We start from the raw sequence: 19363 nt of genomic DNA, 5'->3' as shown, positions 1-19363 counted from the left end.
CGTTTGATCCTTTTGGGTTTTTACCCACGGGCCATAAGCCTTGCGATGATACCCAGCTTCCTGCATTGGCATCCATTGCCTCACTGCCCGTCACTCGCCTCCCTGGGGGAGAACCTCTCAAGAGAAAGCTCCGAGGGATGCGTGCATCTCCAAGGCAGCCAAGAGGGAAAATGCCAAGGCTGCAAGGGACGAGGAACAGAGAGAGACCCAGCCTCCTCGAGTCGTTCTCTGGGCTCTAGGAGAAGAGCAGAGCCCAAGGAGGTGCTCCGGGGTCACCAGGAACTTGAGGTTTTAGCAAGGAACGTGCTCACTCCGCCCCATGCAAGTTAACCCCGTCGTCGTCGGTGATGGTCCTGGGTGGGATCCCTCTGTCTATGGCCACCTTCACCATCGCAGCCTACGGTGGTGCGCACAGGGCACCAGAGGCCACCGGTGAAGGATCAGGGTACAGACCTGGGCGTGTGCGCGCGTGCGTGTGCCTGTGTATGTGTGTGTGGATATGCGTGTGTGTGTATGTGTGCATGCGTGTGTGTGTGTGTGTGTGTGTGTGTGTGTGCGCGCGCGCGTGCCGCCGCCTGGCGACTCGTGCCCGACAGGTGCAGGCGCGCCGGCTTCCCATTGGCCGTGGCGTCCTCCTCCGCCCTCGCTATCCCCTTACCCCCACCAGTGGCGCTGGCTGGGATCCGCCGAGGCGCGTGCAGGCCTGCGCGCCCCAGCCCTCCCCGCGCGCGCCCCCGCCTCCTCCCTCCCTCCCCCTCTCCGCGCCGCCGCCGCGCGCTCCCGAGCTCAGGTAGCGGGCACGCGGGCGCCTCCCCGGGGGCGCGCAGCCCGGCCGCCTTGGCCCTCGTCACCCCCGTCTCTCCCCCTCCACCGCCTCCCCCCCCCCCCCCCCCCGGCTGCTCGGGGGGAGCCCGGGGAGGGAGCGCGCGGCGGGACGGGTGGGGGCGGTGTAGCCCGGCAGCCGCCGAGGCTTCCGTCTCGCTCTCTCGCTCGCTCGCGCAGCGGCGGCAGCAGAGGTCGCGCACAGATGCGGGTTAGACTGGCGGGGGGAGGAGGCGGAGGAGGGAAGGAAGCTGCATGCATGAGACCCACAGGTAAGAGCCGGAGCCCGGAAGGGGCTTGCCTGCCCGGGGAGGCGCGCGCAGGCCGGCCTGGGCGAGTTGGCTCCGGGATCAGCACCCCTAAGGAAGGCATTTTTAAAAATAAAAATCACAGCTCAGATCTCATAGGGGACTGGGGCAATAGGACCCTCCCAATCCCTGGAAAAGCAGAGAAGTAGACGGGGGCAGCAGGGGGCACATTGTGAGATTCCTGAGAGTAAAACGTACAGGCCCGGGGAAAAGTGTTTTCTCAGCGGCTTGATGCTAGAAGGCTTTAGACTTTCCTGTCATGATCACAGCCGCTGAATCCCGGGGACCAGCGCAGAGCCAGTGTGCACTAACCCCTGTCCTCTCTCCCCTCCTCCATCCCTCCCGCACGCGCAGTATCCCATGGTGGCTGCTACTCTCTGGACCCTGCATGGGGGGTGGTAGGGAGGATCTCGCCGTGGGAAAGGGGGCGGGGGCTCCGCAGGGGCGAACCGGGATGGAGCCCGCAAAGCCCAGGCTCCGGGTCCCCAGGGCGGAGGAGGGAGAGCGTGGCCCCAGAGCCCGGGCAACCCCGGGGTATTGTCGTGTTCCGCTCCTGGTTGCAGACTCTTGCAAGCTGGATGCCCTCTGTGGATGAAAGATGTATCATGGAATGAACCCGAGCAATGGAGATGGATTTCTAGAGCAGCAGCTGCAGCAACAGCAGCCTCAGTCCCCCCAGAGACTCTTGGCCGTGATCCTGTGGTTTCAACTGGCGCTGTGCTTTGGCCCAGCACAGCTCACGGGTGGTGAGTGACCCCGCTGTGATGGGAGAGCCTTGGACGGCTCAGCAGGGAGGGGAGCCTGTGCTAACGGGACAGCACCAAGCCTCCTGCATACTGCAAACGTGCAGACTTTAGGGGTGCCTGAGAAACAGAATCCTTCTGTCCCAGCCTTCTGCATAACCCCTGGAGTTCACAGAAAATTCTGTGGAACCGGTGCAGGTTCGCACCCCCACCAGCAGCCCAGTTGGGCTTTTCTGAAGGAAGGACAAAAAGCTTGGTCTATTATTCCCTTTTCTGGCCAAGAAAGAAAAAAGAGGGATGGAAGAAGAAAAAGAGAAAAAAAGGCGGTATATTTGTGGACCTTTGACCTTTGATCTCTGCCCTCTGCAGACAGTTCATGTTTTGGCTTCTGGATTTGGGCAACGCTAGAATCATCACCTTTAAGAATGTGAAGGGTCTGAAAACATGGTCAGGCTGGTTGAAGGACAGGTTTATTTGAAAGTTAACTTTCTCTTTCTTGGAGATGGTGTGTTGAGGCATGTCAGTCGCTGTTGGGGGTGGGGAAGGGTTGCAGAGCTTCAGGTGTGTTTCTGGAAGGTTGCTTAGCTAGTTCTGGTTTACAGGGGGGGATCAAGTCAAGAAGTGGAAGTTAAACGAAATAAATTGGTAGCCCCAGCCTCTGTAGGTGGCTCATCTATAAGGTACTTGATTCCAAGGGAGAGGGCTAGCTTTCGGTTGTGGTAGAGGAAGACAGATGGAGTTCTTGTCTGAATTTCCCTGCTCAAGTACCCCCCTTTCTCCCTTGTGCACCACGTCCATCAACCCCGTCTGTTCCAAATATTCCTTGAGAGCTTGCTGATGTGGGCACGGGAAGGACAGCTCGGCGTCCTCATAACCGAAATACTGTGGCTGCCTAAGGAGACTGCCATTAGATGAAAAACAAGTATTGCTTGGCATAAATGAACCCTTTCCATGTTGGAAAATGTTGCTGTTTCAGAGACTCTGAAGGTGAAGATGGGGCGAATCAGTGAGTGGAAATTTAGCAAAACTAGGGGAGGAGAAGGACATAGGCCTTCACACGGAGCAGTCAGTAATTCAGGCAATCAGTACTTCAGGCGTTCCACATGGGCAGCCATAAGATGCCTCGGGTAGGAAAGTGTTGATTGTGGTGTGCAAGGAGTCAGAATTAGGGAGCCAACTCTTACTTTGGCTTTGAATGGAGTGGGCGAGTGGGTGGTTGTTTTTATTTTGTTTCTTTCAAGGTGTAACTTTTTGTGCTGTTATTCAGTTTTCGCTAGAAACGTCTCTGAGGCAGGCGTCCTCTTCACAGAGGACAAGGTCAAGTGTGAGTCCAGACCATGTCTTTGTGGCCTGTCAGGGCTTTCCCCTCACTGGATACTAGCTCTACCTCATGAGCAGATGGGAATCAGTAGGCTGGCCACCACTGAACAGGCCTGAGCCTTTCAGTGCTACCTCCCGGTCCTTCCAACCAGGTCCACATGATTTTCCATGTTCCCGGCTCATGTCTCCCAGGTAGACAGCAAAGCAACTAACCAGAGTCCATCTGCATGTGTCTCCACTGTAGTGTGAGGTCTGAGCATGGGCTGATCGGAAAGGCTAGGCGTGCTTCATCCATTGTTTTCAGGACTTTCCCAGCTCAGTTTAGCAAGACCCTTTGGACTCACCACTTACCTTTGTAGTTTGTGCAGAGATGTCTTTTTCTATCCCTTCCCGGAGCCTCGGGAAACGGTGGGAGTAAGGGTTCCCCGTTACCCTTCAGTGTTTCAGCCCTTTCCTCTTAGGGGTCATCTGCTGCAGAATGGCTGGTCACCAGCCTGATCTCACCTTCAACTCTTTTTGTTTTGTTTTGTTTTTTGGTTTTTTTGGCTGACATTGATTTGTAGAGGAATACTTATCATTTTAGGACTCCTGTTTGAATCCACAGTGTGGGTAGGAAAGGACAGTGGGGGACATCCTAAGCATTGATGGAACAGGTTTACTTTCTTAGAAAAGAGATCTCTGTTGTATCCAGATTGACAATAAAGGCAAATTTACCATTGCTCCAGACCTCTGCTCTTAAAACATCTGTGTGTGTGCAAATCACCTGGAATCATGTTAAAAGCTAGAGCCTGGTTCGTTGGCTTTGTGTGGTCCCTGAGAGTCTGCATTTCTGTTTTTAATACTATTTTTGTTTATGTGCATATGTATCTGCCGTATTTGTGCTGGTTCCCGAGGAGGCCAGAGGAGAGCGTTGGATTTCCTGGAGCTTGAGGTACAAGCAGTCATGGGCGGCCCAGCATGGGTGCTGGGATCTGAACACAGGTCTTCTAGAAAAGAGGCAGGTGCTCTTAACTTTGGAGCCATCTCTTCAGCCCCAAGGGTCTGTATTCATTCAGTAAGCTCCCAGGTGAAGCCTTTGCTATTGGTCCAAAGATCACAGTTTGATTAGCAATGCTTTTGACTAAGGTATTCCTTAAAATAAGTTGCTTCTGACTCTAGACTTCCTGACCTCCTTCTCAATTACCAGATGCAAATGACCTGCTAAGGAGCAGAAGTCTCACCCAGTATCTAATCTGTAGGTGAAACACAGCTGAAATCAGTCCTCAGAGAGCACTTTCCTTTTTTAACCCACAAAAGGTGCATATTTAATAGACACTCTTCTGAAATGTGGATTTTCATTTTTGATTGCTTTCAGAGGAGGAGGAACATCACAATAGCTAGGTATAATAGTCTGAGCTAGGAGGGGGAAGAAAGCCTGTGCCCAATATAAGTATTACAGAAAAAGCCTGAACTAGAAAGGGAGAAATTGAGAAAATGACCAGACAAAAGAGGAGAGAGAAAAGAACTCCATCAAAACCCAAAGGCTTTGTCCTGGGAAGCCAGAGATCCAATTCAACTCTTTGAGCCCTAGGAGAGCTTTTATGAGCCTGGCTTAGCTTGTGGTGACTTTGGGTGGCTTTCTTGGAGATGTCTTTTGTCAGCTGGGTAGAAGGGTCCTCATTCGGAGCCTCTGAAAATGAGTATCCTGAGTGGACTCGTACCAGGCTTATGGGGGGACAGAGGACACTGCTGTGCCCCAAATCCTTGTGGGCTGTGGCTTCAGCTGCTTTTCTTTTTTTGCCTCAGTCTACTTTCCTAGAAGCCTCCTGAGTTTTGAGGGGTGACTAGAGTGGTCCCCCCAGATGTACAGGACGAGGACCTAGACTTTGTTCTACAAATTGCTTCTCAAAGATGAACTCCTTCTATTATTGGGAACTCAGGGTGGGCGCTGACATTTACTAGTGTTGAGATTTTGGGTATGGGGGTCTCAACTTCCTTATCTATAAAATAAGGAGGATTGTACAAATCTTAGGGAGTTGGTATCAGGGGTGGAAATGCCACAGACACTCAGTAATTGTAGAAGGTCATGGAGAAGTAGTAGCTAAGACAGTGTTATAGTTTGGGGTATCTTTGATCTGTTTTTTCAATGAACATTAAAGGCTTGTACCCCGACTCAAACGAAGGCCTATTGCTCACATTGTCCTTTTAAACCAATAGGACCCTCCCTTATTCGCCCAACGAACAATTTTAAGGCATCACCTAAGTGTCAATCATCCTATGTTTCTCCAGTCAGTAAATTTTTCCCTCTCCCGGGCTCCCGTTGCTCTAAGAAGCAGCGCCATATCATATCCTTGTAAGCGCACTGAAGGCAAGGATCATGACTGATACATTTTTATGTTTTAGGCACCAGTGCAGCATCTCATTCATGGCCACATGCTCGGTTAATGTTGGTGGGAAGCAAGAAAAAAAGATACCTCAATTCCTGCTTCACCGTTCAGAGAACAACCGCCGTGGGTGGGCGAGTTATGGAAAGCTGAGGCCACGTCCAGTTGGAGGTGGTCTGGGGAAGGCTGGAGGAGACGTCAGGAAGGGCTTCAGAGACAGAGAGACACTTAGGGTGGGAGGGGGTGGCAGAGATATCTTGTCCAGAGATGTGGCGATGGTCACATGATTGGACTCACCAGAGAGCAGAAAATAGTCTGATGAATGCAGACTCTATGGCCACAGTGAACCAATATGGAGAAGGAGAGATAACTTGGAGTCTTTCCTTAAGGGTCTTGGGAACATCCTGAATGTATCGTATCAGTGGGACCCAGGGGACAGTTTGGAGCAGGTTGTCAGGCAGGTTATTCTTCCCACTTCCCTGCTTCCAAGGCAGCTTCCATGGAGATGCCCTGTGAGGTCTCATTTGGGTCATGAGGCTGTATCTGTGTGCCAGCAGACAGGAGCAAATGCTTTCTGGGTGATCAACTGGCTTGTAGATGTGGGGGACTTGGAGTTTTATTGAGAAAAATTTTATGTGTGGTTGAGTAGAGGCTTTTCCTGGTATGCTGTATCTAAAATCCATGATTTCAAGCTGAACCTAGTCAACCAAGTCCCAACTCCCAAAACTCCAGCGCGTATTTCCTCAACAAAGCCTGTGGTAATGTAAGCAGCACGGAAACCCAGCTTATTGACAGGTGAAATCCGAAAGCTTCGGGGGTACAGAAGGATTTCCTGCACCAAGTAGCAAATCTCACATCTCACAAGCCAGAAGAGAAGAGGCAAGTCAGAGAGACCCAGTGTTTCTTTAATTCCCTAGAGTAATGGTGGGTGTAGATAGAGATCTTGACCCAGTAGATACTGATTAGAGATGAAGAAAAACGACTGTGCTATTCTATTCGTGGTGTCTGAGATATATTTCCAGAGCCTTCAAAAGGCCTTCAAATGAGAACAAGGGCTCTGCGTTCTTTCCAGGATGAACAGAGTTCAAGTTCAGCCTCTGCTCTTATGTGGCTGCATGGATTCCAGTTGCCAGTTATCATCATGGCCTGAAAATATTAAGTGGAAAAGTCTAGAATAAGCAATAAATTGGGAGTGCCATTTTGAATAGCAGAAGAAAGTCTTTTACCAACCTGCCCAGTTCCTCCTGCAGGGATATAAATAATCCCTTTGTCCACTGTATAAAACAGTAGGATATTTAAGATAATATCCAGAAGATGTGTATTATAGCATTTTTTTTAAGACAGGGTTTCTTTGTGTAGATTTGGTGCCTTTCCTGGAACTCACTCTGTAGCCCAGGCTGGCCTTGAACTCACAGAGATCCGCCTGGCTCTGCCTCCCGAGTGCTGGGATTAAAGGCGTGCGCCACATATTGTTATAGATGTTCTGTTTTATTTTTTGGTATTGTTAATTCCTTACTATGTCTAACATATAAATTTAACTTTATCATAGGCATGTGTAGGACGAGATGAAGTTTAGTATGTGGGATTTGCTATTGTCTGAGATTTTAAGCACCGGTGGCAATCTTGGAATGTACACTCACAATAAGGGGGACTTTGAGGAATTGCTGGGTTCCAAGCTCTTAGCTGCCTTCTCCATCTCTCTGTTCCATCATTTGGCTCTATTGCATGCCTGAAAATACACATATAAGGGGATTTAGTTTTTGCTCCCAGGGAAATATACAAATAAAACTTCCCAAAAGTTTAAATGCAAATGACTTGCACAAAAATTTCTTAATATAGATTTTCAGTTCAATTTTAAAATCTAGTGTTATTTATTGATACTGATGAGAAAAGTGATTTTTCAGATTGCTTCTCTTTATCCTTGATTTTGGAAGCTCATTCAGTGTTTGATAATTGAAATAACCACACAGGGTAATGGTATGTCTAAATAGGTCACCAGGATCATTGCCTATGAACTGAAGGGAGGAAAGGGCCAAATGAGCAAGCTTTTTAGCTTATTTGCAAACACAATCTCCTTTTGCCAAGACACACAGCAACATCCATGGCAGATACAAAAGATGTATTAGTCTCATGTATCACTTGTCTTCTTATTGGTCCATTTTCACAGGAACACACTGTTCAGCTATCACTAACCATGGAAGACTGAGAAAGATTGGATGAAATGTTAAATTGACTAAAATCCGAGTGATTGTTAAACATTTCCAAATTGTCGGTAGTACTAATTGCAGATGTCCAGAGCATGCCTCGTAGGTGCCAACCCCTATTCCCGTACGTGTGTAACCTCATTTCATTCCCCACAGTGAGTGTGCATGGTGCACACCACTATTTATCCTTGTGTAATAGAAGAGGAACCCGAGAGATGACAAGAATGGGCGCCTTGTCCTCTTTGTTATGGCTTTCCTTTTAGTATGCCAGGACATGATGATTCCAATCTCCCAACCCCATTTTTATGATAGTTGACCCAAGAGTGTCCATTTAAGCTGAAATTATCAAATAGTTTGCAAATTGCCCCTCCCCACCGTGACATAAGGGAACTCTGGTATTGTGACCAGAAAGGACCATAAACACACTATGTGAATCCATATGAATCCAAATTCCACAATCTGTGGTGCAGTAGGGCCAGGGTGCCTGAACTTTGGACTCTGAGTAGATAGTGGTAAGAGACCAGGAACACAAGAACCTGTCCCCCAGGTCAGAATGGGATGTTCCCTGACTCTCACCTGCTCTGAGCAAAGAGATGCCTGGTCCCTAGGACCAGTGACATGCATGCTCACCCTCCCCTTCCAGGGGTTGTGACAGCTTTTCTTGCAGTTTCTATGCACTTTGGACAAGTGTTAATGATCCCTCCACTAGCATGTGCTTAGAGTGTTAAAAGCAATGCAAACAGATTTTGTGTGTACTACTACTTGCAATTGCTGAAGGCACCAAGAGAAGACTTTTTTTTTTTTTTTTTACTATCTCTCCCATCTTTAATATCTTTATCTAAGAGACATCCTCTGTGAGGTTGCTCTTCTAGAGTCTATAAATGGTCAGATAAAGCCAGATTAGGAAGCAAGACACAGAGGCACACACCTGTAACCCAGACCCCGAGGAGAGAGACCGTGGTAACTAGGACTTTCGAGCCCGAGTGAGCATTTCTCCCTTGAAATGTTACACTGGAGGAAGACTAAGATTTGATGATTCACAAGATCGGAGAGTCAGGTGAGCTTGCTCTCCTGCCCAGGAAGACATGTTGGCTAGATGAACTCGAGGCTGAATTTTGGGAGGAATTTGCCCCAGTTTTCCTTCATCTTTACAAAAAAAAAATGTCTGAACTGTTCTAAGAGAAGTTACCCACTCGAGAAGAGAAAAACAAATAGAAATAATTAAGTGACTTGCTCACACACTGGAATTGAAAGTGCATTTTGAAATAGCTTCTTAATTGGGAGTATTGTAATTGCCTTATTAATCTTAAACAAGGTAAATTGGGAACATCGGAGAAGTCAAATGAAAACAAATTCTTGACATTATTTAGAAGTGACATTAAACCTGGGAACACAGCAGTGAGTCCGGAGACACCAGAAACTCGTGCAGCCTCCACAGGCCGGCACTTTTGTGACCCTGTCTGTGTATTTGAACGTGTCCCGAGTACCCAGAAATGGATTTGAGTGCACAGAAGCGGGAAGAATTGTGGAGTTGAGTAAGCTTGGTCAGTGGTCACTGCATCTTTGTCCAAATAAATTGAGCTTTTCAAAGGAGGATGAGTAAGGATGAGGCTCTGTGGAAGAGAAGGTTGTACTTGGCCATCTCTTGCTTCTGTTTAAAATGGTTGGCTTTTATCTCCTCGAATCGCCAGTGGGGAAGAAAAGCTGGACAAGGAAGGTCACTCACACACTATATTCTTATTTTTCTGACAGGAACAAAATACAAAACAACCTAACTTCTTCAGTCTGGTTGTATTTATAAAAGAGAATGTGTGGTTGGGTTGAGTGAGCCAGTAAGGGGAAGAGGTTCGTTTAAGAAAAACAGAAAATACGTTCTCAGAGTGGTTTTAACGTTAGTGTTCCCACAACATTGGTACTGATCTAGCTAGTTGCCAAATTCAAGTTTTCAGTGAAGAATGAGAAGTTGTTTCTGGACTTTAAGCTCTTACACTCGGGAGATTGACTTTTTTTTTTTAACCATGAGACAGATAACAGGATCTACTGGTTTTATGGAAATCTGATAGGCTTACTCTTGTGAAAGATTTTCAGTTATCCTTTTTGAGGGCTTCTGTTAAATAACATGGATTCTTAATGGCCTAATCTAACCCAAAGATACATTTGAAGGTAAGAGTTGGAGGCCGGGGAGATAGATAGCTCAGTTGGTGACTGGCTTGCTGTACAGATCCAAGGCCCTGCATTCAGCTCCCTAGGACTCACATAAGAAGAGGCCAGGCTGGGCTGCAGACGATCCCAGTGCTGTGGAGGTGGAGACAAGCTTGCTGGCCAGTGTAGCCATTAGTGAGCTCTGAGTTCAGTAAAGGTCCCTGTCTCAAAAAATAAGTTGTGTGTGGTGGGGTTGAGAGCTGGTTCAGCAGTTAAGAGTGCTTATTGCTCTTACAGAGGACCCGAGTTCGGTTCTCAGCATCTATTTCCCAGCTCGTGGCTGTCTGTAACTCTTGCTCCAGGGGATCTGATGCAGATGGTATACATGCATATCTGTAAGCAAAACACTCATATACATAAGATAAAATAAATAAATCTAAAAAAAATAAGGTCTGCGGCTGGAGAGATGGCTCAGCAGTTAAGATCTTCCAGAAGGACCCAGGTTCAATTCCCAGCACCCACATGGCAGCTCACAACTGTCTGAAACTCCAGTTCTAGGGGACCCGACACTCTCACACAGATATGCAAGCAAAACACCAGTGCACATAAAAAGTTAAATAAATTATTTAAAAAAAAATAAGGCAAGGAAGATACCTGACTAACCTCTAGTCACCATATACACACTTAGAGCCATGTGCACTCCCCGTGAACACATAACATATGTATACAGTACACACACACATATACACGAAAAAACCATTTTTTTTGGAGGTGGTAGGAGGCCCCTGCAAATTTAGGTTGTAGTATAACAGCATGTACTCAGTAGCTGATGGGGGCCTCATCTTTTTTTTTTTTTTTTTTTTTTTTTTTGGTTTTTCGAGACAGGGTTTCTCTGTGTAGCTTTGCGCCTTTCCTGGAACTCACTTGGTAGTCCAGGCTGGCCTTGAACTCACAGAGATCCACCTGGCTCTGCCTCCCGAGTGCTGGGATTAAAGGCGTGTGCCACCACCGCCCGGCGGGGCCTCATCTTTTTAAATTCTGTTTAAATAGAGGAATTAAATTGCATTGAATGATATTTAAATTGGGAAACAATCTTTAGGAAACTTGTAGTTTATCTGGTTAAGAAGAAGTCAGTTATGAATTATTGTGTGGCCTTTTAAAATTCTTGCCCAGGTTGCACCCACCTCCCCATTTGCTTTGGATTAGAAGTAGAGGGCATTTTTTCCCCTTGTCATCCTATTTATACCTGGTAGATGGAAGGCATTTACTTACTTTTAATATTGACTCTGTGGATATGCTATGGATTCTGGGGGCAAGCACTGGGGAGACGCAGTGTCTTGTAGAGAGTAACCAGTTTTCACTGCTGCTGTTACCACTGGGCAGAGGGATGGTAACCTACTTGCTGCCTTGGTTCCGTTATCTGTGAAAAGGAGTTACTTCCTGTTACTTCAACTGCGTGGATGTGTGCGTGTGTGCGTGTGTGCGTGTGTGTGTGTGTGTGTGTGTGTGTGTGTGTGTGTGTGTGGCACCCTGAGGTGCCAGCATCGTCGAGAACAAACTGATGATGAACATTCGCTTGCTATGTTTACTGTGCTGGGAGTGAGCCCGTCAGAGTCTTCTTTGCCTGGAAGGGATATGGAATACACTTACATGTCCAACAGCACAGGTCAAGGTAGATGGCTGGTGTAGGTATTCACTGCATCGCTCCCGATTCTTGGTCTCAGTGGTCCATGGAACTAACTACCGTGATATGGTACAGTGGGATCTTAGTGAAACTTTATCTCCAAGATTTGGGGCTGGGGTGGGGGTTGGGGTGGAGGCTCATGAAACACAAAGGCTTTGGGGCTGAGGCTTGATCAATAAAATAATTTCCAGGCGAAGAAGGTGTTGGAAGATGGTGTTTTTTGAGAAGGGAGAACAGTGTGAGTGAGCGGAGACCATGGAAGAGAAAGAATACATACCAAAGGCAAGGGATAGGTCAGGGTAGCCTTGGTAAAGTGCACTTGCAGAGGGCGGGTTGGATCCACATGCCTGGCTAACCACAACACTCAGGGATTTGGATGAGAGCCTACAAAAAACAAAACAAAATAAAACAAAACAAAACAAAAACCCAGGCCTTCGGGGGCATGGCATGATCTGTTTCATTTTGTTTTAGAAATGGATTTTTTTTAGCAGTGTGGAAGATAGAGATGTAGAGAAACCTTTGCTCATTAAATATTTATCATGCATCTATCCGAGACTCGGTGGCAGATACAGTTGGAAACAAAGCCCTGCCCTCTGCAAATGTATATTCTCGGGAGGGCAGTTAGGAACAACTGTATTGACTCAGGAGGGACATGCTGAGGGCTTCCAACTACAGAGAGCTACGCAGAGGGAGAAGACGCAGAGGCGGAATTAACTGAGGCGGACGGGGGATGTGAGGTTGGCACAAGGGGGAGAGCCACTGGCAGAGCCTGACGGCACTCCGTCGGAGGGGCCACTGGTGAGGGCTGGCAGCAAGGAGGGTGTGCCCTGCCACCATCACTCGGGTCCACAGGAAGGGCCACACCGAGAGCTGCCCACGGACAGGTCGAGACCCTGCCGACCCCTCACTCTCTCAGCCTCGTCCTCCCAGTGATGGGGAGGCTGCCTTGCCCTCGGCACCTACGTGTGGTCGCCATCTGTCCATCCGACAGCTGAGAACTCAGTTCGATGCTCAGGAGAACCATTAGGGCTGGAGATGAAGATGTGTGTGTCATCTGCTTCAAGAGGGCTGTGGGAGGGGCTGGGCTTTCCCAGGAAGGGAGTGTAGGAGGAGAGGTTGGGGATGTAATGTTGGGAGGAAAAGCCAGCTTGGAGCCTGAGGAGCTGTGCAGCTAGCTCATCAATATTGATACCAATAAGAATTTAAAAGCAAAACCAAATACACTTGATTCAGGTTATTGAATACTCCCTCCTGTTTGGGAGCTTTTATGTTATTTTTATGTTATTATTAGGATAATGTTTTAGTGATCCAAATTCTGGGTGCCTGTGCCAACCAGGCGGAAAGCTGGGCTGGGAAGGAGAAAGGCCGTAGTTGGGAGTCTGTTCTGTTTTGGGTATATCATGTGACCTACAGGCTTCATGTTGACTTAGTCACGGTTACTATTGCTGTGATGAAATACCATGACCAAAAGCAACTTGAAGAGGAAAAGGTTTATTTCACTCACAGTTTCATATAACTGTTCATCATCAGAAGCAGTGAGGGTAGGAACCTGGAGGCAGGAGCTGATGCAGAGGCCATGGAGGGGTGCTGCTTACTGGCTTGCTCCTAATGGCTTGCTCAACCTGCTTTCTTATAGAACCCAGGACTACCAGCCCAGGGATGGCGCCACCTACAATGGCTGGGCCCTCCCCCATCAATCACTACTAATTAAGAAAATGTCCCACTGCTGGAACTTATGGAGGCGTTTTCTCAATTGCGGTTCCCTCCTTTCATATGACTCCAGCTAGTGTCAGGTTGACATAACACTAACCAGCACACATGTGTTTGAACACTTGGCTCCTCGCTTGGTGCTGCTGTTTGCTGAGGCTGTGGAGCCTCCATGAAGTGGAACCTAGCTGGAGGAAGTGAGTCACTGGAGGCTGGGCCTGGAGGATCATAGTGAAGCCCCGTTTCCTTTCTCATCTGTTCTTCTCATTCCCCAGAGACGTGAGGAGGTAAGCAATCTCAGACACATACCCCCCCCAACCCCACCCCCGCGCCTACCCCACTTCCCCCTCCCCCACCACAGAGTTGCCTGTTGTCATGGCTTCCCCACCATGGCGGACTCTATTCCCTAAACTTTGAGTCAAAATAATTGCTTCCTCCTTTAAGTCACTTCTTAGGAGGCTTTGGTTACAACTTAAAAGTAGTACAGGGGCTGGAGAATCCACATGAAGACAATTGAGCTCAAATGAAGAACACTAACTCAGAACAGTTTCCAGTCTTTGGTGGGAGGAGAAGGCTAAGAGGGAAGGGTTCAGCAGGGCCTCCAGCTAGTGTCCACGTGTCTGAGCGTCTGTGGATGCCTCCCTTCCTCTGTACTGACTGTAGTGATGGTGGCAGGGCACTCCATCCTTGTAGCCACCTCTTCCTCCTGGGTGATCTGTGCTGTGGATGACAGTCCTTCCTGCCCATCTCCTTGGTACCCCTGTCCTTGAGTTCTCCAGGGACCCAGCCAGCTGTCTGTAACTCTGCAGAGGTGGCTTGTGGAAGAGCGAGCCGTCTGTCACCCCCACACCCTGTCACCATCCTGCTGCCTCTGAAGCAAGTCATATAACCTTCCTATGCTTTTGCTTCTTTCTCTACAAACCAAGGCCACTGGAGAATTCCCAAGCATCTGGTAGGGTTGTGGGACATGAAGGTGCAGGGCTGTGGACAGGAAGGTGAGGGCTGTGGACAGGAAGGTGCAGGGCTGTGGACAGGAAGGTGAGGGCTGTGGACAGGAAGCAGGTGTGCAGGCATAGCATCAGAAGGTTTTCAATGAACCCGAAACAGTGATGACTGCCTGGATGTCTGGAAGGAACACCTTTCCGCTGCACCTGGGGCCACTTTTTCCTTTTGCATGCCTAAGTAGGAAAGGCCAACAGGGATGCTCTGCATAATATAAAAAACACCCCCGCCCCCTGTGAATCCTGATGCCATCGGAAGCTCATGTGGTGTGGACATGAGGTGAGGCAGCTGGAGGAGCTGTGTTTGCTGCAAAATGGGATGTGCCAGTCTGTTCTGGGTCCCCACTGCTGGCGCTTTCAGAGCATAGTCATGTCTGGAGATGGAGAAGGTCCTTGCACTGCTGAAAGGAATTTCTCAATAGCTGTTGGCCCAAGCCCAGTCGGCTCTTTTTGTGGGCTGACAGAAGCCCCGGGAAAAGAGAAATTAAACATGTGAAGCAGGCAAGCAAGTCATTCCAGGTGCTGCAAAGGTTCACGAGGGAGGGACTTACTCTGTGTGTCTCTTGCTCTGCCTCCCTGTTAGCCAGCATGGCCTTTCGGTTGTGTAAGCATGTGGATGCAGTAGGGCTCAGCCTCTGCATCCTTAGCTCAGATGCTGGGACGAGCTGGGAGTTTGCCTTTAGATTCACCTGAAGTGGGTCCACTGTTTGATAGTGCGACATGATGTCATTGGCAGAGTTCAGACTCAAGAACCAGGTGGATTACGGTGCAAAGAAAAACTGTAAAAAATCTCTCATAATGGTAAGCCTGTGATTTTGTGTTGGGCTCCATTCATGGCCACCCTCAGTTGAGTGCAGTCTGTGGGCCACAGGTTGCTTACACCAGAGAGTCTCTGTACTTGTATTTGTTCAACAATGCCTCCTCTCACCTCCAGCTACTTGCTGTCTCTAAGTGTTGGGATTCTATTCTGTAGTTTGGCAAGTAGGATGGAGCTATCAGACATCTGTAGGCTGGTGATTGATCGTGGGATTCCTAGTCCCTCATGAATGACAGGAAAGCCTCTGTATTAGGACCTCAAAATACAGGAAAGCTGAGGGTACCTTGCTGTAGCTTCTGCCCTGCCCCTCAGACCTTGACCATGACAGGCCTTCTAGAATGTTCCAGTCTGATTTGAGAAAGGGTTTTTTTCAAATACAACCTGATCTCTCGACTTTGGATTGATAGCAGAGGGTCTTGTGTGGTTTTATGTGGTAGCAAGCATTTATCCATCCCCTTGAGAGTGGCTTTGCTGGAAATCTGCTGCGGCTGCGGCTGTCATTTACATGGAAATGAGTACCCAGAGCTCATGCCCTCACTGTGCTCCAGCTGAAGGAAGACCTTGATATTCAGGAGTTCCAGAAACTTCCCCGTCCCCGCGGCAGCTGCCTTTGCTTGGCTGTAGCCACACTCAAGGGCAGGTTCCTGTGAGCCTGTTGTTCCTGCTGCTGTTAAAATTGGCCTTTCTTAGGTCCCTCCGTGCAGTGTGGGTATCAGGGACTCTAATCAAAAGCTGAGCCGGTTACTGGTTTCTGTCTTCACCACGCTCCATGGTTTGTAGGCCTCTCACCTCCTACATGCCTTGGCCTTCTAATACTTGGCATTTTCTCTGGTGCCTGCTGCGTTGATGTTGCTAAACTGGGTCATGTTCTCAGTGATACAGCATGAGCTAACTTCCATGGAAATGCACAAGATTGTACCAAGCCTGCTTCTATTGTTCCTTGAATTTACATTGAAATGGTTGTTCCCAGTACTGTTTGTGGGGCAGACTACGGAAGCTTTCTTAAAGTAAGATGGCCCAGTGGTCCCAACAGTGAGGTTAAAGCAAAGTCCTCATCCCCTTTGGGCAGTGTGGTGGTTTGAATGAGAATGGCCTCCATTGGCTTGTATGTTTGAATACTTTGTTCCCAATTGGTGGAACTGTTTGAGAAGGATTAGGAGGTGTGGCCTTGTTGGAGGAGGTGTGTCACAGGGGGCAGGGCTTTGTGGTTTTTAAAGATGCCATTTTGAGTTCCCTTTCTCTGTCTGCCTCCTGGCTGTACCTCAAGATGTGATCTCTCAGCTACTGCTCTAGTGCCATGCCTGCCTGCTGCCGTGATGTTCATGGACTCTACCCCTCTGAAACTGTAAACCACAATGAACTCTTTCTTCTGTAAGTTTCCTTAGTCATGGTGCCTTATCCCAGCCATAGAAAAGTAACCAAGACAGGCAGCTTGAAACAGTCACTAAGAACGAGAGCTCTGGACCATAAATTCTCCCACCCGAAGGTGGGAGCTCAACTCTTGAATTGCTTCATAGGGCACTGACCTGCCTCTGTCTCAGGTTCTTGGTCTATACCGTGGAACGTGGCACCCAGCCACATCACAGGAGTATTAACGAAGATTAAGTGGTATAATAGAGAAAGCACCCAGAGGAGGGCCGGTTACGCAGCAATTGAGTTCATATCTTCATCATCTTCATCGTTAAGCTCTTTAGAGGTAGAATCTGTGATTGGTTTGATCTTCATTTCTCTGGATCGTACATTCTCAGTGCATCCTACTGACCAATGCATGCAGGAATGACTGAAAGAGAGAGAGAGCGAGAGCAAGCTCTGCTGTCAGACTCCAGAGTAATTCCATGTTCCTGGAGGGCAGGCCCTTGACTTTGCTCTGGCTTATCTGTCAAGGTACAACACTGGAATTGCAATACCTGACCAGAGGGCGCAAGGGCTCTGCAGAGCTTGCTGCTATATGAATCAGAAAGAAGCACTTACAAAATATAATTTGTGTGTGTGTGGATGGTGTGTGTTGGGGAACATGCATGCCACGGTATACACACACGTTTGTGTATATGTGTGTGTGTGTATGTGTGTGTGTGTGTGTGTGTGTGTGTGTGTAGTATGTGTGTCAGGGAGCATGCATGCCATGGCACACACGTGGAAGCCGAAGATGCATTTGTGGAGTTGGTTCTCTTTTTCAGCTTTATGTGGATATTGGGGACTAAACTCAGGTCACCATCTTGTACAGAGCAGAACCTTTGTCTGCAGAACCATCCTGTCAGCCCCTTTATTATTTATAAAGTCTCTCTCTTTCCCTTCTCACTTCCAACATCTGAGCCAGAAGCAACAACAACTATTGGGATGGGTGGAAAGGACGATAAGGGGGTGGATGCTCAGCTGGCCTGGTGTCTTGCTATTCTCATTGGAGTGACAGCCCCATGGGTCATTGAGTTTCCGTTTACTTTGATGGGGGTGCAAGCATGGGTTGTGTCCCCAAGGATGCGAAACTGAGAGGTTCTTTTCAGTGTTTTAGTCTCCATCTGTTCCTCGCTTTACTCAACGTGTGTTTATTGAGCGTTTACTGTGTGGAAGGAAGGCAGTAGGTACGGAGACTAGAAATACACATAAGGTAAACACTGGTCCACAAACAGCTCATTTCTGTGTGGGACACTAAGTCAGTGCAGGTGACCATAGCAAGCTACCACAGCCCGGTCAGCTTAAACCACAGACATTTATTGTCTTGCCATTCTGGAAGTCCATGTTTAAGGTATTGGCAGGTTGGGTGCTGGGGAGGGTTCCCTTGGGTTCCCTTCCCGGCTAGCTCTGCCCATGGCCTTTCCCTGGTGTGCATACAGGGCAGTGCGGGGGCGGGGGGCAGGAGAGAAACCCCACTCAGTGCCTCATCTAACAGGACCCCATCTTTTCAGGGTTGGGCCTGACTTTCACTTAACCTTAATTGTTTTGTAAGGAGTCTGTCTCCAAATATTGGCCCAAAGTGAGGGCTGAGACACTCACTCTGAATTCAGGGGCTGTGTTTCACTTCTGAGCAGACTCCCAAGGAAGGTAAATATTCATTCTGATAAAAAGCCACTATGAGGGCTTAGAGCTCTCATCCCAGCCGAGGGGAGCCTGAGATAGTTTCTGGGAGATAGATGGTGCCAGATTTGTTCTGACTCTACAAGTACAGTAGTTATGTGGAGAACGAGAATTGCTGTGAACGAAGGTGGATTCACCCGAAGCTGTGTGTGTTTGTACGTGGGGTGGTGGGCGGAAGCTACATGACATTCATTGACCTATTCGTACATATCCCTGAATCATTCATCAAACATTTCCTGAGATCAGCTCTGCATGCAGACACCGACTGTGGGGTCCAGAGGAGGTGTGGGAGCTCAGATTGGCAGTTCCCTAAACTATGGGGCCACAGCATTGGCTCTAACCCAATCAACCTCCTGCTAGACACTCACATTATTGGATTACAGCTGCTGGCCACTGAAAGTCAATTGCAAGTGGCTCCCCAGGCCATGGAGGGGGCCCACCCCTGGTTTAGGTCAGGTCAATATTGAATTATTGTGAGGACTTAGCCTGAGGAGAAGTGATGGGTTAATAGCTAGAGTAATAGGAGCCCGCCTCTGATTGGATTTTTAAGTCGTTTTGAATTTATCTTCTGTGGGGCATTTTCTTGTCTCTAGTCAAAATACTTCCTTTGTGTTTTCTTCTCTCACTTCCCCTTTTCCTCCTCTTCTTCCTCTCTTAATTTCCCTCCTCTGCCCCTGTGATACCTGCCACTGAGGAGAAAAGGGCCATGGGAATGATTCTTGTGACAGGTTGCAGTGGGGTGCACTGTAAGGTACCTGGGTGAGACTCATGGCCCTTTATCAGCAGAGGGCCTCACGAAGACTGTTAGAGGGGAGGGTGGCTGAGTCCAGTGAGGTCTAGCTCTTCTGCCTGCCCCTCTCTGCCAGCACGTCCCGCACACTCAGAGCCTCACCACAGACCAGCCTCTGCAGGCTCTAAACCATCCCCACGGCCACTCATGACCAGGTGTGAACATCAGTGTGTGCACGTCTCTGAAGAGGGTCAGTTTGGGGCTTTCAACAGATCCTCCTGTGGGTCCATTAACGAAAAGGGGGGCTTTAAAATCTGCAGCTTAGAACAAACCGTTTGGAGATAGAAACTATGGCAAAGCTACAAATAAAGATCACGCAGAGAAGGGAAGGGCTTTTAAGGCGCTGGGAAGGGATTTCTCCCTGTGAGTGCATTCTCCAGAGGTTTTGCA

The 19363-nt window shown here is 48.5% G+C and overlaps 1 protein-coding gene across 1 annotated transcript in view; it reads left to right on the top strand.

Annotated features, from left to right (window-relative positions):
• Positions 1–962: 962 nt before the first annotated feature.
• Susd4 (sushi domain containing 4) overlaps positions 963–19363 on the top strand; it is a 130515-nt gene continuing 112114 nt past the window's right edge. The window contains exons 1-2 of the mRNA XM_059280292.1: positions 963–1094; positions 1694–1876. Of these exons, the coding sequence (XP_059136275.1) occupies positions 1729–1876 (148 nt within the window). The 5' untranslated portion in view covers positions 963–1094; positions 1694–1728. The remainder of the gene's footprint in view (positions 1095–1693; positions 1877–19363) is intronic.

Source organism: Peromyscus eremicus, chromosome 15 (genome assembly GCF_949786415.1).
Source record: "Peromyscus eremicus chromosome 15, PerEre_H2_v1, whole genome shotgun sequence".
NCBI classification, from domain to species: domain Eukaryota; kingdom Metazoa; phylum Chordata; class Mammalia; order Rodentia; family Cricetidae; genus Peromyscus; species Peromyscus eremicus.
The sequence above is the reverse complement of the archived record's forward strand: the minus strand, read 5'-3'. Positions and strand labels throughout refer to the sequence as shown.